Source organism: Leuresthes tenuis, unplaced genomic scaffold (assembly GCF_036924035.1).
Source record: "Leuresthes tenuis unplaced genomic scaffold, fLeuTen1.0.hap1 SCAF_2, whole genome shotgun sequence".
In the NCBI taxonomy this organism is placed as follows: Eukaryota; Metazoa; Chordata; class Actinopteri; order Atheriniformes; family Atherinopsidae; genus Leuresthes; species Leuresthes tenuis.
This window is the reverse complement of record NW_027325356.1, coordinates 13,958,614-13,982,661: the sequence shown is the minus strand read 5'-3', so window position 1 is coordinate 13,982,661 and position 24,048 is coordinate 13,958,614. Positions and strand designations below refer to the sequence as shown.

The 24,048-nt window shown below is 43.9% G+C and overlaps 1 protein-coding gene across 2 annotated transcripts; it reads right to left on the bottom strand.

The window, feature by feature from the left end:
* Window positions 1–897: 897 nt before the first annotated feature.
* Window positions 898–23,743, bottom strand: znf710b (zinc finger protein 710b). 2 transcript variants are annotated; one of them, XM_072380272.1, is made up of 5 exons: window positions 23,591–23,743; window positions 6,500–8,071; window positions 3,619–3,810; window positions 3,168–3,339; window positions 898–2,819 (listed from the first exon to the last, which is right to left on the bottom strand). In XM_072380272.1, the coding sequence occupies exons 2-5, from the start codon at window positions 8,027–8,029 to the stop codon at window positions 2,638–2,640; spliced, it is 2,076 nt and encodes a 691-aa protein (XP_072236373.1). In that variant the 5' UTR covers window positions 8,030–8,071; window positions 23,591–23,743; the 3' UTR covers window positions 898–2,637. The 2 variants fall into 2 exon arrangements, with proteins under 2 accessions (XP_072236373.1, XP_072236372.1); XM_072380271.1 differs by lacking the exon at window positions 23,591–23,743 and adding an exon at window positions 9,337–9,717.
* Between the last annotated feature and the right edge of the window lie 305 nt (window positions 23,744–24,048).

The window sequence follows — 24,048 nt, the reverse complement described above, 5'->3', positions numbered from 1 at the left end:
AACAGAGCAACTGCGGCGGTTTTTTCAAACATCACCTACATCCAAACACCAACTTGTTCTTCTTGCTCATTCTCAACCATTTGGAACTCAAGTCTTGAGAGAAATTAACTTTGTAGCCAACCACTGATCTGAAGGAAAGGTCCGTCTCTTGCTTTTAGGCCCTTTTTCACTAAAATGTCAAAGGGGAAAATGAGCAAAGTGCCTCGCTCAAAAATGAGCAGAAATTAGCATTTAGATGACCCTCATTCCTCACTTTTTTCCATTTCCTCCATGGAAGAACGTTCCCCTGGGAATGCTAAAGAACCTCCCACCTAATATCATCTGCTGCCCTAAAAGAGCCGTTTCATTTGAAAATGATCAAGTGATCAATCTCATCCATGGAAATGAATATTTTTTTTAATGGAAGTACAGCATAATCCCCACGGAGTGCAAAGAATCCACGAGGCAGTCACTGCTAAGCAGTTGGCCATATCATGAGCTCGGGAGGACTCTCACTCGGTGTCCAATAAGCTTCCAGAGGTGGCAGGTGTGACCCAAAAGACACACGTAACAGGCAATGTGTCCCCAAAAGGTAGGACACAACCATCCTACTATGTTAAATCACAGGCTTACCAATCAGCAATGTCTATTATAACGCCTAAAGAGGCCTTTTTCATTTATTCAAATTTGTTGAAACCCATTCTAACAGTTTGAAGGTAAAATCCTGTAATAAGCCTTTAAATCCTACAAGTGTAGCCTTTTGACCTGGCACGAGATTATAACTTTTTTAGTTTTAAGTAATTACAATTCAACCTGGGGTCACATCACCATGTGGAAAAGTCAAAGACTATCCATTCGATCGCTCTAAAAGTATATTAGTTATGAATTCGTCATCATCCTGACGGAAACGCGAGCACATCAAAAATCCGCTGGCATTTATTCACCGAAACAATGATTTTCACGATTATCCATCCAATAGTTTTGACGTTTCATTATGGACTAAGACTGGCAGGCAGGCCAGCAGTGGCATTCTAAGAGCCATAACACGGGTGTAGCTGAAGGATTAATCCCTGACACACTGACAGATTAAAAGGAACACATTCATCATTTAAACTAGAGAACCTTTATTAAATAATTCATGGTCAATTTCCATGAGGTCTCAGTTTAATATTTCTCATCTCAAAAAAGAACTAGTCGACCATTCTTCAGGTTTAGTGTGCATATCAAGGCTGACCTGCATGGCAGGACAGGGGGAGCTGAATTTCTTCCCCAACGCAGAATCTGAGAAGCAGGACCAGCGTCAGCCCACTTTTAATTCAGTCATTTCAAAATCAAACTGAGCTGGACTGACAGATGATAGATTTTCATCTCCTTAGCCTAGAGATAAGTTTTTATCGTAATTTCCGATGTCTTTTTTTCTTCTTTTCACTGAATTAAAAGTGACGTGAACCCAGCCCTGGATTAAGGAGTGCTGAAACAACTAACAAAGAGAGCCTAAGCCTCTGATTCTCCAAACAAACTGCTCATTCTTCAACTCGTATATGGACAGACGACTGTGAAATATCTATATCAGGTAATCTGCAATTTACAAAAACCTAACGGGAACAGAACTCTGCTTGAGTTTAATAATATTGCCATTATGGGGCTTTAGATTCTATAATCTTGCCCCCCCCCCGCTCTTCTCCTCGAGGCAAATTAATTCCCTCCTACTGAAAACAGCCTTCATGGGAAAAAGAAAGGTTTCAATGAAAAAGTGCTTTGTATTGTTCACTCAGTAATTAAAAAAAACTAGAGCGGTGCATTCACTGCCCGGGACAGAGCACTAATGTGGAAGAAAAATGGCGGTTAACACACAGCATGGAGCGGAATCATTTGTACAGTGACAGAGCTTTAACATGCCAACAATTTCATCTTCAGGTTTGAACTGACAGCAGAGACAGCAGCTAACTTTGGTGGTGAATGCCCCGTGCAAAAAAAAAAAAGCACAAATGCATTGAAAGCTGAACCCGTTTCAACTTAAAAACGGACAGCTGGGCAGCAACGGTTCACTACAGTTACGACCTGTTGTGAGAGAGCATTCAAACCTATGAATATGTCGTGACTATGTATCCAAACTTCGATATACAGTGAGTAAATAGGTGGAAGCTTAGTTGCAAATGTCTCTAGCTGGCACTTTGAGTCAAAAATATAAGGGCATACATAGGTTGTGAATGAAAAAAAGATGGCAAACGATAAACTTCTATCATATCAAATGTAACCGATGGCTCTGCAACTTTGTCTTTTTTTTTTCTTCAAATAACTGATACATACACACAACATACAGATCTGACTGTCCATCAGTAAGAGTCTTTGAGTCTGTAAGTGAAGTAATCCTGTAAAGGAGCTCCAGACCGCGTCACCGGTTTCAGCGTCTCTGCAATAGGCAACAGAGTTGAAACGTCCCCTTTGAAGCGATCCTCCTTCCTGGCCTCCCATCATCGTCGTCAGATCCATTTGTTCTGGAAGGAGGCCAAAACTAAAAGAAAGCCACTTTCCCAGAGTCTCCCAAAGCCTCCGCAACTACTCTGTAATTTCCTTCAGGCTTCAAAAGGAAAGAAGAAAAAAAGAAAGAAAAAGAAAAAGAAAGAAGTAAACGCATCTTCTCTGGTCCACTGACACTCATGGTGTAGTGTAGCTGTTTGTATCCTTCCCAAAATTGTAATACTCCTCCATGTCGTCCATGTTTGCTGTAGTGAGTTTAGTGAGGTTTTGGGAGCCGCCATTGTCCATACTGTCTGGCGATGTAAAACTGAAGTTCTGGCCTTCATACTCCCCCTGGCTTTCCATTTCTGGAAGAACTTCTGAAAAGATCAATACATTAGGTTATAAATACCCTTCCAAAACTCGGTTGTCCTACTAGCATTTTATTCCAGTTTCAAGCTCCTGAGAAATTGTTAGTTTTGAAAATAAAATGCCCTGATATAACATCCAGAAGTAATTCAACACTAAAAACAGTCACACCGGACTTAGATTAGACTCGATGCAGCACTTGTCCAACACATGTCAAACAAATAAATGACTTCTAACATTTACAACCCCTGACCCAACAATATTAAGTAATATGAATCTCATCTGAGATGCCGCTCTGGGACAGAATGCACAGTCAAGGAACCTTTACTTAATATTCATAGAATTAAAGCGGGCGTCACCTTGTCCCTCTGGTGAGACGTCCATCCCATGCTTGACCTTCATGTGCCTGCTGAGGTTTCCCTTCAGGTTGAACTTACTGGTGCAGTAAGGACACTTAAAGGGCTTACTGCCAGCATGGAGGTGCATGTGGCCCAGCAGGTTGTACATTCTGTTGAAAGACTTGCCACATACCTGATGAAAATAAACACAAGATAACTTAAAAGGTTGACATTCATGACATGAACATTAAACATGCACCCTGCAGACTTAGCTGGCAGGTTGTAGCAAGTGAAAACAGTTCTGGGACTTTCTTTTCATTCCACTTGTGCAACAATCACTGATGTCGGAGCAGGAAGCAACTCACAGGATCATGCAGCTGTTACCTTCTCTTTACATAATCCTGGCGCACTCAACTGAAATGAGCAGAACTCTTGACACCCGCTGCTGCCACTCGGGAGCTGAAATACTCGCCTTGCATTTGAACGGCTTCACGGGCAGGTGTACGATCATGTGAGTCTTCAGGGTCTGCTTCTGGATGAAGCTCTTGAAGCAGACGTGACACTGGAAAGGTCTGACGCTGTTGTGGATGAGCATATGCCTCTTCAGGTTGGCAGACAGGGTGAACTCTCTGGAACACACTTCACACTTGTGGCCTTTCATCCCCTGCGGAGCGCGAACATGAGTTTGAAATGATTAAGAAAGGATTTCTGCAAATGTTTGCCAGGCTGCATATAGTTACAGCTAAGATAGGCTCCAGTCTGAACTGCCCGGAATGCCCCATTTTGTGGTTTAGACTTCTCTTCCGTCATTCTTTGGCATCACTATGTGACATTACAGCATTGTGCTGCTGCCTGCACCTGTGACACCAGAGAAAGCCCTCTCATTTCCTGGATACACGTCCTGTGGTTTCTGCCCCTAAAAAGCCTCTTAAGGAGACTGGCAGCAGCTCCAGACATGCATATAGAGGACTTGTGTCTTCGCTGAGCAACTCCACAGACTGAAAACAAATCTAGAATTTGGTGCAGGCAACACACACAAGCAGAAAACTGTGTTTTATTGGTTTCTATTCTATTCTATATATAGCCTTGGTGATGCGTGGTAGTTCCTGCTCTCTGAACAGGTACTGCATGAACTCTCATACCGTATAACATGCTTATGGATTTATTGAGTGTTATGTTGTGATAAACTTCACATTATAATGGTAGCACAAAGCTGTACAATTGATCTAAGAAAGTCCATGTGACAGAAGACGGTGTGGTCCCTCACTCCACCCCCTAAAACCAGCTGTTATGTACAGAGGTGTAAATACATGGTTCAGAGGGGAGGCTGCAGTACTCTAATCCTGTGGTATTTTCACTAAAGCATGTCACACATGTTTCATTAAGACCTCAGGAAATTGTGCCAACTGTGACATATTTTGTCCTTTTTGTACAACAGAGCAGAAGGTGACAAAAGGTATTAACCAGGGTGTAGACACAGACATTAAGACCCAGACATAATAAACCTATTTCTGTTGCGCATCACAGTTTAAATGTATTTAAATGCGCCGGCGCATAACAAAAAAGCCCTATTTCTCAAGAACGTGCATCTCTAAATCTTCCTGGACATCAGAATAATCCAGAGTATGCAATATTCAAATCTGAAACCATCCTCTGGTTTAATTTTCTCCCACAAAAACAGCAAGTGAGAAGCAACTTCCTGCAAAACGTTCTGACCAAAGGGCGTATTTAAAGGTTCGATCTAACAGACAGAGTTGCTGTTTTGACACGCAATGTCAGGGGTACAATTATATTCATATCCTGTCTGAGAGAGATGGTGCCCATTTGTCTAGCTTTACAAAAATCTATGGCAGCCATTTTAAGTGTGCAAAAGAGATTACTTTATTGCAGGAGAAAAGCCATCTCCATCCATCTTCATTCTACCCCTGTAACATTTCCAACCTCAAGCCACAGGAAACAAAAAGATTGAGAGGCAGACAGCTTAAGAAAAAGGCCTTTAAGGTCGTGTAAATGAATGTGCTGCTTCCTCATCCTCTCCACTCAGCGGCTCAGACAGTTGACCAAAGTCTGGGATAGACCGAGTGTATTCTGGGTCAATGAGAGGGACAAATATATACAACACTAGTTGACGAGAGAGTGTTTGTTTGAGAAAACGAATTTGGCAGACTGTCTGTCCGCCCACCGTCTCCACAACAAATGGGTTGTGTTGCTTGTGTCCACCAGGGGGAGCTGTGAGCAGACAGCAGGGATAAACACTAACCACTAAAGGGAACACTGACAGCTCGCTATGCATCGCCAACAGAATCACGACGAGCGGGCCTTCAAACTCTTTGTCACAAAGTAACATTTCTATCCATTGATGTTTTATTCCTTTATCAATCTTCATGGCTAAAACTAAAATTGCTATGTTCACAGGTTGAGAGATGAAGGGCTCTTCGTGTTTCTCTTCCTCACCTGAATATGTTCGGAACAGCTCTGGGGAACTGACCAATTACAGACATTTCACTTAGATGAGGACTGAGGAGTACAAGAAGACGCTCTGTGTTGTGAAGATTGAAATCTTTGAGGAAACTAATCACTCAACAGAAGAAAGAAAAAAAAAATCTATTCTGCTTCTTCCCGCTCTGTTCTTTTTTGACATTTCTCTACTAAAATTGCAGAGGAGGCTTTTCGAATGACGAGGTCAAAGCATTTATGCAAAGAAGCATCATTATGTGCAAAAGACAGGTAATTAGAACCTATTTTCACAGAGAATTCAGACTATTTCTAGAATCTTAAACAGCTCTGGTCTGAATTGTTAATATAGACGAACCCCTTTCAAAGCTGGGAACTCAATTTTCTTGATGATGTCCCCGGGACACACACCCTGGAGCCGGCTCTATGGAATAGTGAACAGGTGATTAACTGTGCTCGGAGTCACTGCAAGCAATTTCCTCACACGGATCTGCGAGGAGTAGACTGACAAAAACTTATTCAAAAGTTTTTTTCTTGTCCGTTGGGACTTTTTACATCTAACTTTTAGTCTCCATTAACACTTAATCTGAGTGCTGCTTGGTCTATGGAGTGCCAGGCTAAGAGTTCTTGCCGGTCTACTTCAACCAGATATCAGTGAGGAAAGGACAGACAAATACCTGAGGTAATGCCTTTGTACAACAGAGATGCGGCCTCCCTTTAGGGATCAGAAAGCTCTCCTTTTTGTGTGTATGTGTGTCTGTCTGTGTCTGAGCTCTGAGCTCCACTGTGAGTGAAAGAGTCCCTCAGTCTAATGGTGTACACAGGTAACATTCAGAGTGTGTCTGTAATTAAAGCAGTCAGGAAGTCTGAGTGGGAGCGGGAGGTTCAGGAGGGAGTACCTTATGGGTCAACGAGTGCTGACGTAAGTGGTGCAGCTGTACGAACTCCAGGCCGCACTGAGAGCAGGTGTAAGGCCTCGGGCTCTGGTGCTTCAGGAGGTGGTTCTGGAGTTGGCTACGGTAGGCGAAAGACTTGTTGCACTCGGTGCACTGGAAGGTGTGGGGGCCTTGGTGGCTGGTCTGGTGCCGTTTGAGGTGGGCATAGGTGGGGAACTCCATGCCGCACTGTGAGCAGACATGGCAGCGCCCTCGCTCGTGCTTCACCTCGTGCGCTCGCAGTTCGCTGGGGTAGGCGAAGCCGCGGCGGCAGAAGCGGCAGCTGTAGGGCTTGACGTCAGTGTGCTGCAGCATGTGGCGCTTCAGGTGGCTGGTCTGAGTGAAGCCCTTCTTGCAGACGGTGCACTTGTGGGGCCGCGTACCTTGGTGGGTGAGCAGATGGGTTTGGAGATGACTGGGCTGCTTGAAGAGCTTCCCACAATGTGGACAGGCATGTGGTTTGATGCCATTGTGGCCCAGGATGTGCGTGACCAGGTTGTACTTGGACGTGTACGATTTATCACACATGCGGCACTTCCAGCGCTTCAGACCATCTCCAACATCTACGCAGTACGATTCATCAATCTGGATGTTGATGTCCAGCCGGTCAACTCTACGACCGCCATGACGACGGGGAGGCTGGGGATGTGGAGGTTGCTGGTGCTGTGCTCCGCCACTCCCGTCTGTCCACATCATGTTTTGGCTGCCATCTTCGTACTCGGTACCCATGCCCATTTCTGTCGAATCATAGCTGCCCACTTCGCTGGTCTGGAAGTAGCTGCTGATGGCTTCCTCCTGCTGCGTGGGCTTCATCATGGTGTTCCCCTGGTGTTCTACTTCCTCTTCATCCTCTCGGCCGCCTCGACCGTGACCTCCCATGGGACGTGGGCCCTGAAGTCCTCTGTGGCCCTGCTCTGCTCCTCTGTGGACCACCTGGGGTGGAGGAGGATGGACGTGTGTGTTAGCTTGCTGCTGGTTTGTTACTTCCCGCTCACACTCTGCGCAGTTCTTGTTGGTGCCTCTGAGAGTGGCTGGATCCACCTGAACTAAACCACCTCTGGGAGCCATATTGTTCAGCATGTGGACACAGGAGGACATTCCAGAGGTCACCACTTCCCCTTTCACGTGGGACGAGGATACGTCCGCGCCCTGGAGGCCATGACGATCGGGGACAACCATCTTTGTGTCCGGGTGTTGAGGCGGCCCCTGTTGCCACCTCCTCTGACTGCAGCTGGGTTGCATCTGACCGTCTTCTCCCAAGTTGTCTCCTAGGTAATCTCCGTTGGCTCCGATAAGCTGGTCGGCGTACTCGTAGTCAACTCCGTCTACTGGGGGTGCAGGGGACTCTTTGGGTTCACCGGTGTAGAAGCCGTTGGGTGCAATGGTAGCTCCAAACACTTCATTCTGGGAGATGAGACCTAGCACGGCGGCCTGGGCCAAGGACAGCACAACTACAGGATCTGTCTGTGTGCTTATGTCCACCAGCCTGGCCATTACCTTGGGCTCACATCTACCCAGGCGCCGGCTCGCCTCCTCCTGGAACAAAAACGGGACACAAACACACAGATATCAGTCAAGTTATGAGCATCTAAAGAAAGTAAAAGCAAATAAAGTATATATCTAACTGTAAAGACATAATCATTAGCAATAACAGTTTTCTTATTAAATCAGCATTTATCGGACCATACAGCCAATCACTATTAAGGCAGAAAAGTTTAGGTTATAACTTGGCAACAGCCAGGAGAGCATCCTTCATGAAAAATGAGTCGATAAGAGAAGAAAAGCATCTGATCACTGTTTTTGTTCTCATTTTCAAGAAGAAGAAAGACAGAAATTTTGATTTTCAAGTGCCATTTATTTCATCACTGAAGAGGATGCGCAATCCAGACATTTCCTCCCCGCAGAGACGAACCTACTCCCAAATCAATCTCTCTAGTGAAAGTAGTCAGACTGAAGGAAGGTTGGCCTGAAGCAAACCCTGAGATCTGGTGACTGAAACACAGGAACTACGAAAGACAGCTTCCTAATCCACCGTGCTAACCATGTATGGCTTTGTGTGTGTTGGGAAGGAGAGATCTCCACACACACCAAAGTGCAAGAAAAGAAATCTGAGCAAGATTAAAAAAAAAAAGAAAAAAACAGAATGGGAAAGCAGGAGAGGAGACAAAAACAGAGAAAATAAAGGAGGCAAGAAGAGAGGGCTTAGAGCAGGCTGGAGACTTAGGAAGGGAAAAAGGGCAGAGGAGAGGAGGAAAGAAATAAAAGAGAAAATGAAAGGTAGAGGGAGAGAAGGAGAGATGAGAAGGAAAAAGAAAAAGGGGTGGGCAGGAGGAAGGCAGGAAGGCTGAGTGAAAAGAGTGAGAGGGTGAGTGTGAGGCGGCGGGCAAAAGAGAGCAAGTGCAAGAAAGAGAAAGAAAGATATGTAGAGACAGAGAGGAGGAGGGAAGGGAGGGAGAGGCAGTGAGTAACCTGGAGAAAGAGGGAGAAAAGAAAATGCCAAAATGAAAGCCAGACTAAATGAAAATGTGAGGTGAGACAGACAAGTGTGAAAAAGAGAGCCATTAAAGAAGAGTTCAGAACAGCTTGAACGAAGGTGATGAGGAGTTTTACGCCCGAGACTGTTCTTAATTTGGGACAAATATGAAATACACTAACAGCAACTTTACAAACAAAGAAAACCAGGAAAGAATGGAAGCATCACTGACCACAGTTCTCTACCCATCTTTCAGCCTCACTGGAATCAAACCCATGTTGCCCAACACCTCAGTAATCCACCACTCCAACATGCTACGACAACTCACCACACTCCTCCTGCTGTGGGGTTTCAGGTGCTTTAAGGATCTCATTCTTCAGCGCGAGTGTTGAGTGAGAAGAGGCTACGTCCGCCTCCTATTTATGTGTGAGCGACGAGGAGGAGGCGGGGCTAACAATATCCTCCTCCTCCTCCTTCTTCCTCCTCAGCACAGCTTCAGTAGTGACTCTGGTCACACCAGCACACACACAGCCAGAAGACGCAAACAAACAAGCAGACAACACAAAATGTTGCTCTGCCAAATGAGCATGTGGCCAGCAGGTTCAGAAACAAACACACGGCTCATCAGCTCATGCATCCCTGATGCACAAGGCTTCTTGATTGTCTGGTGATAAATGGGCGAAGTCACCTCAAAGTAGCAAAAAGGTACACGAATAACAGCAAAAACTAAATCAACATCATATCAGTCCATCAGGATCCATCAGGCTGCCACCAGCCTCACTCACTCAGCCTCCTCTCCTCCATCTCTGTCATCCTTCATCTTTATTTCTTCCTCTCCTTTTCTGTGTTTTATCTATCCATCTCTTTCCCTCTGCATCTCGTTTCCCTGTATCTGTCCCTCATTTATCAAGTGAGGCTCAGGAGTGAGAAAAAGTGTTGCAAGATTGTTTTGTGCACAGACTTGGATCCGAGTGCGTGAGACGGGGGAGAGGAGGACGAAGACCGAGATGGGAAGAGAGAGAAAGAGATGGAAGGTGACTGACAAGGAGATGAGCAAATGGAAGAGAGAGTGAGGGGAGGTGAGAGCGGATGGAAAGAATAATCGAGGAGAAGAGAGGGGAGGGGAAGGACAGAACGAGAGAAAGAGACAGAGGGGGATGGGAGCAGAATGCGGTAAAAGAAAAAGAAGAAATAGACGATGGATGAAGGGAGGAATGAGACAAAAATATTTCTCTTTCTTCCATGTTGCATCAAACACCTCTCGTCTCAATCACAGATGCACTGACAAATTGAGCTGCTGATTGCCACATTAGGAAATGTCGAGGTTGGAGTGTAAAGAACTTTAATCTCTTCTCAAACCATCTCACGACTGGTGCCCCTCCAGTGAATTAAGGATGTGTGGAGAGAAGAGATAGCTGCCGAAGTCCACAAAAGGTCAATGTATGGCCTGCCAATGACGAAACCAGGCTCACTAAATCCCAAATACTGCAATAAACAATGCACAACACCAACGAAGTACACTCACATTTACAACTGCAGTTCTAGCAGGCCTATAAATAAAGGCCTGGCATTATGTGAGAGCATCATGGATCAGGAGAAACAAAAGGGGTTCATACACCAAAGCCACGCAACACAGATGCAGAGATGGAAGCTCTCTGTCTTTCTCTGCCTTTTTACCTGAAACAATCGAAATTGTGACATGATTTTTTCCAAATTGTGCTGTATTCTTTGGAGCCTGTATTTAGCTGTAACATGTGACACCTTGCCCTAAAGTCAATGAGACAACTTGCCTCCAACGTGCATAATGTGTGCTAATAGGACTTAAAACTCAATGTCAGGCTAGTCGAGGACTGCAAATATCAATGCTTCCTCTAGTTAGTGAAGAATCTGAAGACTTTCACCAAACAAAGTTTTACATAAAATGTCAAACTCAATATTTTTACTTGGGGGAAAGAAACTCTTTTTTTTTAAAAAAGAAAACAGAAATTGTTACCAGCGCGCAGACTCATGATGTGAATTCTCCTGAAAATGACCTGCTTTTTCCATGAAGGCCAAGTCTGACATTATCTGGACTCAACAATAATTTCAACATTGTGGGGAGAAAAAAAAAAAGCTATATTTTGTAAATGAAACTAATCAAGTTTTCAACAACTTGTCTCAGCTCTTGGGCTAACATATGTGGCACTGCATGGCGTCACTGGAAGCTGCAAAACTGAAGAGTTGACGCTGGTGTACATTATGAATGAGAGGGTGAGCCAAAGTGGGGAATTTGGAAGGTTTGTTCCTTCTACAGCATACTGCACACACACACACACACACACACACACAACATTCATCTCCATAAAAGGGACAATCTTTCTTTCACATCAATGACACGTCCTCCCATGACAAAGAGCAACACTGACAGCCTGACTTCAGCCCTGTTTTAAATGCAACGACAAGGAAAATCACTGCAAGTGTTCACTATGAGCTTTCTTTCTTTCTTTCTGCATCTTCGGACCTGGTCACAGAGATGCATTTTTCCATGAAAACAAAACTAAATAGATTATTCCCCAATGCCCCCACACGGTATGCCAAGGGGTGTGACTTCTGTTTCAACCGGGGAACTTCTGCTCTCGAGTCCTGTTCACGGTCTCAACGTTTAAATTATCTCAAGTCATCTGTTCTGACTCAGGGAGCATTAAACATGAGCAAGATTTTTAGCCAAAATTAAATGACACCTAAATGAGAAGCAAAAATAATCAGAAGACGCCTTCCAAACAGATCTAGATGTGCATGCTAAAAAAACCAAAAAAACCTTGGTGAGCTGTTACAAAGACAGCAAATGATGCAAATCACACATAATCTATTTCAAAGCCCAATTCTCGCTGAATTAAACAGATATACTGAGCAGCAGTGACTGACAGCGACTCAAACGCCAAAAGACGTGAAATACATCCAGCCGGACACATTATGGATGAATCAAAAGGCTCTACTTTTTTATTTATTCATTTTATTACGCTTACATGTTACGAAGGTACCTGCTACAACTTTAGTTCCACCTCAGTCACACCACGGATGTAAGCTTCTTTGTTATTGTACAAAGAAGCTGTTATCTATGCGCACACTTTACAAATCTGCTGACACGTGTATTTGCATAATCGTCTTCGTTCACCTTTATGAAAACAGCTGGGTGAGACCAAAGCAAACGTCATTTTTTTTCACATTAGGTTCTGCCGTTTGATGGAGCTGACTAACTAACTAACTGACTGACTGACTGGTGGATTTCATGCCATATAAGTGATGTAATCTCATTGTGGCCCCGTGCCTCTGCTGCATCCTATGTTGCCAGGTGTCAGTTTAGGATTAAAGAGCCTTTTATTATTAATGTCCCTTTATTTATTTCCATCCCTTATAAGGAGTTATAATGATCAAATTATTAGTTGACTGTTGGCATAGTAAAATGGCTCTGTAGAGGTTTTCAAGTCTGACCAACTCAGATATGAAAGTAGTGCAGGTCCAGGACTTGCTAAAAAGGGATACACAGTATGCAATTCTTTTTTTTACACTTTACCGGTTTCTCCTCATCTGAATGTGTCATGTCTGAATCAGCATTCCAGTGCTTTTCCATAACAAATCAATGAGAATCCTCTGCACCGTACCTGCAGACCTACTGACGTACTGAGCATATGCAGGGCATGGAAAGTGCAAGCACTGGCACATACTTTATCTTAACTTATGGGGATCTGTATCAAGGATTAAAAAAAAATAAAAATCTTGATGTCAGATAGTTGATAGTCAGAAACAATGTGTTCTTTGAACAAGATGTGTCTTTGAAGTTGGGTGCCTCAGAGAGGCTATGCTTGAAAAATAAGAAAACTATTATGTCACCGTTCCGAGATCACGAGTTAAGTAAGTATGGGTCATTAACGGGTCATTAATGTCGTCACCTTATCTATGTTGTTACTGATTAATGCATTTTGCTAATCAGACCTAGCAAAGTTTGTTCTCCAGTGACCACAAACAGTGGGAAGAAGGGCAGCGACTGGCTGAAGTGGGTCAAACTATGACCTATACCCACAGACGTCACCGTCTATTCTCTAGAGCAGACATTTACTAAACTCAGGAGAGCAAACATGCATGTGTTGACTTACTGTGACAGATCCTCCCCAACTGTCATGACAACAACAAAAACACTGCAGACAGCGCCACGCTCAGCTTCCATAGATACACCACAATGCAGAACTATGTTGATTAACCTAACCTCTTCGCTGACTTGAAAGCATCAGATCCAGCGGCTAATACCATGGTAACCTGTTCGGGGTGCACCCCACCTCTCACCCACTGAAGGCTGGGACCCACCACCCTGAATTGGATTAAGTAGGCATAGAAATTTGATGGATGGTTTCACGCAGAGCCAATATGACAATAAGATGATCCCATCCACCCTGGGGGAGAACTATCTCCAGTGGAAAACATTGTAGAGAAAAGTACACAGTGCTAAAAATCAGTGGCCTCAAATAAAGACATACCAAGGGATAGGTGAGGTCACCTGGCCCATCAAGCTTACACTTCCCTGAGGATCATGAGTGTTATTTGTGGTTGAGTTGTAGCCCAGCAAAGTCAGCCACTTGTTGAATACATGCAAACAAAGAAACCACTCGCTTTGTGCCCGAGGGAGCAGGCGATTATCTTTAAGTTAACGTAAATGACTGCTGAAAATGGTACCATAGCTGGATGGGATAAATATATCCGTTCCACACGCTTTGTGTGGAAGATACAGCTCTTATTTTGTTTCAACCCCTGTCAGGTTTGTCTTTTTCAGATACATAAAACTGATTTTTAATAAAGTTTGTATCATAAATGTCAGGGAGAAGTGCAGTAAACAACAAGATAGAGAGAACATGGAGGAAAGAAGGAAAGAGAGGGAAATGGCAGAAGACAAAATGGGGGCGTAATAGAGGAAGCAGAGAGAGAGAGAAAGAGGGAGAGAACAAATGATTGCATGGAATGAAAAAGGGATTGAAGGGGAGGGAGGGGAGGAGATAAAGAGAGGGGGATGGGAGGGGGGAGAGTGAGCGAGCGAGTGAAATGGAGGAGAGAAAGAGAGGGAGAGAAAAATGAGAGGCAGCAGTGGGGGAGGGGAGGATGTAGAGTGAGAGCGAGACAGAAAAAAGATAGAAAAAAAGAGAGATGAGACGGGAGCGACGTGAGAGCGAGGCAGAGGGAGGGAGGGGCAGTGTGCAACGTGAGAGAGAGGAAGAGAAGAAGAGGGGAGTGGGAGGGGTGAGGCCTGATGGAAACCCAGAGCAAAAGAAAGAGAGAAAAAAAAAGACAGAAACATGGAGGGAGGGAGAATGAAAGAGAGAGAGAGAGAGAAAAGGACCAGAAAGAGGGGGTAGGGAAGAGAGCTGGAGAGAGAAAAACAGAGAGAGGCATAAAAAAGGGAGCAAGTGAGGGAGGAAGAGAGCACAAAACCATTCTCAGTCTGTTCTGTGGTTTCATAAACATGGCTGCAGCCAAAGGAGAAAGGGAAGAACGGTACCGTTGGTCTCCACAAGTCCCGTCTTTTCAAACACAATAACATCACCAGCATCAGTCATCATCACCCTTGATAATCCCTAAAACATCTTCCCAACTGCTCAGGCCTCAGATATCAGCTCATCTTCCGTTTCCACAGATCTACAACGCTGGTATGGGTTTATTCCAGGGGTTGTCAAATCAAGACGGGTTCCTCTGCGGACCACGAGTCGAGGGCTTAGCTTGAGGTTGTCCAAATCGCACTGCATTCATCAGCAGAATGATAGATAGTATAATGATAAATAGTAAATAAATAGTAATAAATAGTAAAGAGCGGGCCCATCGTGGAGATCACCATTGATGCACATCAAGCCAAATGGACTGAACATATGTTGTTTTTCCAGTTACTTGAATGGCGATTTTCTGTCAGTAGCCTTTGGAGTTATAAAATCATTTTGGACAGATTTTTGGAAAAATATGTGGATGAGAACAGCTTCATCGGGAGCTGCAATAATATACACTTACATTTGACTTTTTCCACAAAAAGGTACACGCTATCGCTTGACCTTTGCTGTTACCGACTTCTTCTTCTGTGTCCTTGAGCTCATTGGCCAGCTTGAGCCTAGCTGAGCGTATACACACAGGAGCAACTTGACTAGTGACATTTATTAACAAGAATGATTAGATTGACACAACTGATTTATTTGATAATCATTTATTTCCCATTTATGAACAACAAAATATCTGTATTGAGGTAATGAAATGACTGGACTCGAACCAGGCGGCGCCAGCTGAACCTGGGATAAGAAGCCAACCCGTCAGCATCAACACGGGACTGGTGAATGAGCTACCGGCACATACACAGTGCTACTCGTGTGGTTTGTTACCCGCACAAGGGCTGTACGCCGTATGAGAGGGAAAAAACCTCTCAGTGATCATTTTTACATGAATATACAGCCAAAAGAAACTCGCAGTTGTCTATAGCGTTGACTCAGACACAAAGCTCAGTAAGTTAGATGGCAGGTTGACAATAGAATCGATTTTCTTTATCTCAATGCTGTTATTTACAGCTTTACTTCCACCTATTTTTCTAATAAATAAAAAGCACAATGCCCTCTGAGGGCTACACACCTTTAAGAAAGAGAATGGAAGATGACATAGCAACTGGGATGACCTCCCTCCTCCCTCCTCCCTCCTCCATGTGCCACAGGCTCCAAACAGATCCTCGAGTCAAATTCTGACATGGATTCGATGACTTATGAGTGAACTCTGAGTTCAGCCCCATATTTCACAGATATCTCTCTCAGACTTTGTTATACTGGCCCCACCGGCAGAAAGCCAAATTAACTGTGAGCGGCTCCTATTTAAAATGCCACCATGGAAATACACGCAACTATAACTGGATCGCCGTGATTCTACAGAAAACTTCAATCTGATGACGCCAACGTGAGTTCTGGAGTTATGAGAAGAAAAAAAAAAAAGCATTTCCGCTGTAGTTTCTGGAGATATTCGTAGTTTTAATGTTTTTGCAATTAGCATCAAAGGCAATGAGAAGAGCATTGGACATAAAACAAGAGAAACTGTGTCTAATTTGAATAAATGAGGTTTTAGAAACAGAAACTGGACACATCACAAACTGGGATGGGGGCGTGGAGCACAACGGAGCTCAAGACATGAAGCCTGGGCAGCGGACATTTAAAACCACCACCACCACCATCATCATCATCATCATCATCATCAGCAGCAGCACTCACAGAGCCTGAAGGATACAAAAGGACCGAGACGAAAAGGAAGTTCTGTGTAGTTAACGAGCTCATCCTCTGGCTGCAGCATAAAGAGATCTTTAATTTTGTTTTGCATCCTATGTCACAAAAAAGACACCAAACGGACCCCTGAATTACAGTACATCTACCCTCTTTGTTCGCCGAAGGGCAGCAGAAAGTTCATTCTAATGTAAACCGACATGCTCAGTTGAGCGATGAATTATAAATTAAAAACTAGCATGAAAAAAAAAAGTATAGTGATACACTGATGCCGACTGCGTGAGTGTCAGATCATTTTAAGACAGATGCTGCGCCGCTCACACACATCCAATAGCCTTTCTTTCTCATTCTGCTTAAAAAACACTTTCAGTCATCCAGTCGCTGAAGGTATTCAATTCAGGTAACATAAGCCCACAGTCAGAGTTTGACTACTGGACATGTTTTGTCATTTTATCCATACACAGGACACTAAAAGTGCAAACAAACACAGAATGATCATATTTAAAATATGATATGTATAGAGAGGGTTAGGCCTTACATCATAAAGAAAATGTTCCAAGATCACCACTACGATGATGTGTCAGCCATGCTTCTGTTTCCTCCTTAAACACCAGTGAGGATATTATGGATTGAAAACTCATTGGGATGGTTTGAGTACTCATTAAGAGTAAAAATGGAGGTGGCTTTGCAAACATATGGTAAGAGTGACCATATGTTCGGAAGGTATGCTCTACGTTTTAAAGCTTCCACAGACTCTTTGTTCCCTGAACTCAACATTATTCAAAGTCAACCGTTACAGTTTATAGTTAAGTGGAATAAAGCTCGACATTTAAAAGGTTTTTTGCATATAAACCAGTTATCTTAGTCACTGCTAAGCCACTGTGTCGGTACATGCTCCATAAACTCTAAACCAGCTCGTCCAAAATGCAATTTATTAATCATATCAGATTTTGTTCCATTATAGGGACACAGTCTGAGCTCATCTTCTTGGTTCTATGTGAACAACCGCGTTCATCGGGCGCATAATTGATATAAACTGATCTCATCCCATCTGAGAACATGGCAAACAAGCTGTACTGGATGTTTCTAGAAGTCCAAAACATTAAAAAAGAAACGATATAGTACATTGCGCTGTGAACCATTGATCAAATATTTGACTCAGAATTTTCAGTTCAAACCCATAAAGAAGGACTACGCAGCAATTAGGAGTATGCAGGGAACACGGATGCAGCCGACAGCAGCAGCACTGGCACAGGTTGCCAAACTGCATCTATTTCAAAGAGCAGAATCAATGCACTGAGTGCAGGGGTTGTGCACCACTGGGAACGGGCCAAACTGAATTGACCTGTGGTTCAGCGACCCAGAAAGCTCTCCAAGTTTCTCCAAAAGGTTCCTTGGATTCAAGAAAAACACAAGAAATAAGAAAAAAAATACTCCTAGCTCTCTACGCACTGCATTGAAGCTTTGATCTGAAGCCACATTACATTGCCTTGTATGGAGATGCCATGAAAGCTCCCAGCAGGTGTCAACTGCAGCTTTAAGGTAACCTGAGCAGTACAAAAGCAGAATGTAATACATTTAAGAAGCGCAGAGCATTGGGAATGAAGTCCCAAATTCCCAAACGCATGGTGCATTCGCTGTTTCCTTGTAAACTCTCATCTTTTTCCCTGCTTAAATGTGAGTGAAAGCAGCTAGATCGCTCTGAAGATAAACACTCGCACGTTGCCCTAAAGAGGAACTCTAAAAACAGTCTTAAACTGACTCAATAAATGTCAGCTCTGCTGCTCCTTTAAATGCTGCTGTGGGCCTACCATTTTGTTCCAGCACTTCGGTGGCTGTTGCAGTTTCAAACTACATCACTCTTTCCCCACGTTTCCATGGATACCCCCTTTTTCTCTCTCTCTCCAGGCCTTTACCCACTTTTTTTTTTTTTATCCCTTCCTTCTTATCTTTTCTCCTCAAGTATTAGCCCGATCCTTCCTTGGTTGCCGTTTTCCCCCTAAGCAAACATCTCTTCCCCAGATTTCCTTTAAAGCATTCGCTGCATGGTGGTCGTGACCTTTCCGTACTCGCTCCCAGACACATAAAACGCATAAAACAGGGCAACTGAAGTAAAACAAAAATCCTTGAAGGGAAATGCTCTTCCCTTGTTCTTCACCAGGCAGAGATCTGCTACGCCACAGCGCTTCCGGGGATCAGACTGAGATCGAGTGACTCGCTCAAGGGCACTTCAGGTGAAGGTGGTACGTAGAGAAAGGAAATCTGGATGGTGCTTTTAATATAGAGAAGAAAAATAAGGAATGCTTTTTGCACCATTACATGACTTTTAATATTGGAGATTAGGGTTACTGGGACATTTGTACATCACAGCATCTATTGGTTTGAGATTTATGTGGGAATCATTTTGGTTTGCATTCAACATTAACTTTGTAAAAAGTACAAGAAAACGGAAAATACGTTATTCAAATTAAATGTTCTGCCAGGCAACCACTCCACCTGTAAAAATCAGTGCACTTCACATGCTTTTAGGAGGGATGAGAAAAGTAGCCTGGTTTGAATATCTTTAAACAGTTCTGTGGTCTCGGCTGCATCTGCTTCCTAAAGCTCTCCCAGACCAACATAATGATGTCATATGATTTTTTTTTTTTAAGGACTCCTTGGTCTTCTGATTACTGAAGAGAGATTTATACGAGGGTCCCTGTATTTCTAGGATCACTACTCACAGAACAGATTGAATCCGGGGCTGATAGAATGCCTTTCTGGTGATGGATAATTGACACAGGACACACCATTTCAGTGTGATCTTCACCATCTAAGGATGCCATTATGTCTGATGTCCGGCTCAAAAAAACCTCCATAAATCTGCCAAGACATAACGGAGGACACGTGTTCCCGAGAGTCCAAGTACCTCAGCTTTTCTTCAGCATCAAAAACATCAGAGAGAGGAGGTGTCTGCACGTAAATGAGCCCCTTTTAAACAGAAACGGCTAACAGCTAAATGTGCATACTTACGTTTGACGCAGATCATTTTTCAAAATCTAATCTGGAAAATTTTGCCTCAAATTTAAGAGACCTTTGTGACATGATAGGCAATCATACTCCTTAAAGCATTTCTATTAAATGTTTGATTCATCTGAACTGCACTGGCACCTGACTGCATAGCTGTAGAACCTGCACATCATCACTAAGACGGGTTGAGGTGGATGGTAACAGGACTCGTTACACATCTATTCCTGCCTAATAGTCTGGCACACTACACCATACATACCCCAAGTTAACATTTGCACTGATGGAACAATTCTCAAGAAAATTTGCATCAGTCTAATTTTTCTCTTTCCACAAAACAAAGGAAAGAGCAGCCCTCACATTCTCTGAAACAATGTCAAAGAAAAAATTTGCGCTTCGCTGATCTGGACCTGCAGGACAACTACCTTTCACCCAATCTTAGGCTACTTATCAGCACTAATGCCTCGGCCACAACACGGCAATCAGACCGACACTGCATAATGCCTCCACCCACCCCCCCAACCCCCTCAATTTAAGCGTGTCTCAATCATCCCACAGAAACATGGTGAATCTAAACACGCATCATGTGTAAAACTGTAAAAAAGAAGTGCAAAAACAGCACTGCATGACGTCATGATTTAACTCATATTCCTCAAAAGACACACAGAGGCAGGGACGGTGTGAAAGGACGGGGAAGCAAAGCCAGGGTGGGACTAAGAGACATAGCCACAACGCGCGCACACTAGGGCACACATGGCTAAAATTACACTGAAGAGGGCATGAAGTAGGCCACTGCTCTGCATTATGCTGGAGAGTGGTAGTTAGCTAACTGAAGAGAAGCTTGCAGGGACCTAAGTGCAAAAGGCTCCTCCTGAATATATAGTAGGTACAGACTGATGATTATGGGCCTGTTGGTGTTCAGCTAATAATCAGGCATTTTTCTACCTAAGAACTGACTCTCGGTATGTTTTTTCTTGGCATAAAATAATTGGCAATGTGTACGTTAGCCGAATAAACTGCTGGGAAATATATATGTAACACTGCTAATCTCTTTTATGAAGGTTTGGGGTAAACTGGCAGGCTGAAACAATCTGTGCTGAAACACTTAACCTCGACACAAACAATTTGTGATATTTTCCAATATTTTCCAAGTCAAAAGATAATCTTACTCCTGTCCGCTTTGTGGTAAAAGATGAGAAGAAAAACGTGTCAAGAAAGTTGCATTTTCCTGATCCTGAGAGACGCACGAGAGAAATCAGGTGAAAGCCAGCAGGACTGAAACCTCCAGAGATTGCTTAAATGTCTTTAAACCGTTCCATGGCAATCCACCCCAATAGTTGTTGAGATGTTTCAAGCTGAACCAACAGACTTAACACTGCAATCTGGTGAACCATGCCTCTGGCGTGAGGAAAAAAAAAACGTGTCCCCGGCCACGAGTCTGGGGTTAATCTAGACCGCAACTTGCCTACAGTGGGACTACAAACACGTGTCTACTCCTCGCAAGGAATGGAACCGCGTGGAAAGGTTCCTGGTGATAACAACAGTCGAGGAGGCCGTTACTGTTCGGGTTCACTATCGCCCACACGGCCGTAACAGTTAGATTAATGCAATGATCGTGTTACAAACTGCGAAAACGTTCCATCAGAAGCTCGCCAAAACTGTACCCAAACTGTTATGCAATGCAAAATAGCACATTAATTAGCACATTAAACTGTCAGCGTGCTTCAGGGACTAATTTGGTTTTATTTTTGACAAACCAACATCACAATGCCTTTTTTTTTTTCCTTCTTCCTTTAAATCCAGAATGGTCTGAGCTTTGTGCCCACACATTGCACAGCACATCCAAACTGGCAGCGCACGCTGGAGGTCGTTCAGCATGGTTGTATCCAACAGGCACCACACATTAGGCCTTTGTGCTTTGAGAAACATCAGCCTTTTTTTCTTGTTTTTTTGTTGTTTTTTTTAACCCTGCCTGCAGCACAGCCAAGCGCTGCAATGTGCTGACACCATCAGCAGCCATTCTAAAGCCTCTTCCACGGCCACATTCCCACATCCTAGTAAAGGATAGAGGGAGTAAATCAGCCGTATATCCATTTCATCTTAATTCATAGATGTGTCTAATTCTCAGTCAGGCAGGATGATTGTTTTTTTTTTTACTTATTCTAATTTAATCTAGGGAATATTGTGGATACGCTCTCTGTTTGGCCCTGATGCTGCCGATGATCCATGAACGGCTGGCTCATGATTCCCTGAGCAGCATACAGATTATGTAGTCGCAGCAGCAGTGTAATAACATGTTATTGATCCACACTTGGGTAAATTCATTTTTTCACTGTGCAGTTGAACTTGAAGACATGAATCCAACAGATAGAAAATGATCTGCAATTACTAAAAAAATTCAAACAGTGCTTCTTATTAATCTTGATTATTGTGACAATAATAGTTGTGGGATCAAAACACCATCCTGCCATGCAAAATAACACATTTGGGACTAATCCTATCGTGATAATCATTCAATGACTCGAAAAAGCAGTACGGGCCAAAAGATAAGTTTGATAAGAACATTTATATTTGCTTGAGAGCCCATCCAACAAAAATAGATGCGATAGGTGTCATGAAAAAGGTCAAGTTAAAGATCTTGTTAACTGCATTCAGGGAGGCAGAGCACTGCGAGCGATGTGGACATGACTGGTCATCCTCCACCACCGCTCCACAGTTTATCAGTACCAAAAAAACAAAGCACATAAAGAGCCAACAGAGGCAGAGAAGTCCACAGTCTGACAATATCAGGCTGACATCGCTCAAACACTCTTGAAGTCTTTGGGATTCCCTGGGAAACCACAACAGAAACACTATAAGAGGGTGCAATGCACAGCACCGGTTGACGCCCTCCGGTCCTCTGAGGACCGAAACGACCGAGTAAAAGCATCGTTTTCAGGAGACTCCTTGGTTTAGGCCGACATCAGAAATGGGTCACTTTCAAAAACACACAACAGTAAGTTCTGCAGCAGCACTTATGATCTGCAAGGCAGTGATACCTTAGTAAACACTGCTGAGTCATTTGAATATTTCCATCCAAGCAACCATCAATCAAATGACCTAAGACCACAAGGGGAGGATGTCTTTTTAATTACTGCCAGCCACTGAAGTGCATCAGAGCACATCAACGGGCCCCCGGGCTGCCAACTGGTATGCACAGTATGCAGCTGACTTACTGCATGCAGTGCACCATCCTCATTACTTGATTAGGCACTGCATGGTAGGTATCTAAGGGTCAGTAGTGTGATTACTCACTCTGCCTTTGCATTTCAGCACATAAAGCTGCACTGAGACAGTGCGGGAGCATATGCAAACCCAGTGAGCCACACAGGACCCCCTAGTTCCACCGACAAGCCAGGGTGAGGGGCACGGCCCTCATTAGTGCAATGGAGAATACCTGAATGGCCTATCAATGATCTCAGGCAGCCTTGAGAGTCAGCCAGCTGGTGGCAGGATGTCCTCCACGCAGCCTGGGCTACAGGTTATGTGCTGCAGTGCATCCTCCAGGTGCTTTGCGGTGTGAAACAAACCCCAGCTCTGCTCTGCTCTGCTCTGCTCTGCTCTGCTCGAACACCTAAATGTGGGACCAGACTGAATGCAACGTTCTCCAGAGCTGTCAGACACCAGCTTTATCTCGGTATCCACTGGGATTGTGTATGCGTTAGCTTGCTGAAAATAAACCAGCATCAACCCCTCCCACCGAAAATAGAAGAAAATAAAAACTTGTAGTGCACATTTGAAGAGATATGCGCCACAACTTAACATCACAAACTTTCTTCAAAACAGGCCTCCCCAAAGACACCTCAGCCTCTTGGTGTCTCGGCATGAGGAGGTGGAAATGTGCATCTGATGGGCTAACGTAGCCCTGGTGTCGCCCCTACCCCTTCATGCGTCTCTTTTCCCCCCCCATTCTCTCCATCCCCCTCTCGACGCCATCTGTTTGTGGCACGAGAGAATGTGGAAGTAAAAAAAAAAAAAAAAGAAGAAGAAAAGAAAAGACGACATTTTGACTGTAGTTGCTGACCTACATCGCGCGTTTGTGTTCGACGTCGAGGGAAGCGGCACCGAAGGACGGCTGTCCGGAGCGTACAATTGCTGCATAAATCGCGCATACATTTTGTATCCCGGTCAGGAGGAATTTGATAAGTTACGGTTGAAACACTCCTCCTCCGCCTCGCCGGACAAGTCAACGCTCCGGCAACCACATATGCACAAATACACCGCCCCCCGCGCACAAAAAAAAAAGAGGAGAAAGGAGGAAAAAGCACAACTTACCTGATTCCAAAATCGGTTTATGGTGGCGACGTGACTGTGGTTATTACTAAAATGGGAAAAACAGTTAACGGTGGGTCCCCGTTGTGTGTAGCAGGAAGGAGGGAAGGGAAGGGAAAAGGGGCTGACGTGAATGAATAAACAACTGAGCTCCTCCTCAACGCCACGAGTAAAGCGTAATGTGACTGACTTAAGTGGAATTAACCATAAAATGTACGTACCCTCTGCTGATAAATGCCGGTGCTTGGAAAAGCCTTGACAACGTTGAAAACGCGGCTTTTACACGACCCAAATCCCTTTACACGATTCTCATTTCTAAAATGGTCATTTTCGGATAACCCCGCGTTAGGATTGTGCCAATAATGTATTTCATGTGAAAAAAAAACTAAAAAAAACAATTTGCCTGCTTTTGTTTTTTAGGTTTTTTTTTATAATATATTTTTATTGTGAAATACAGAATG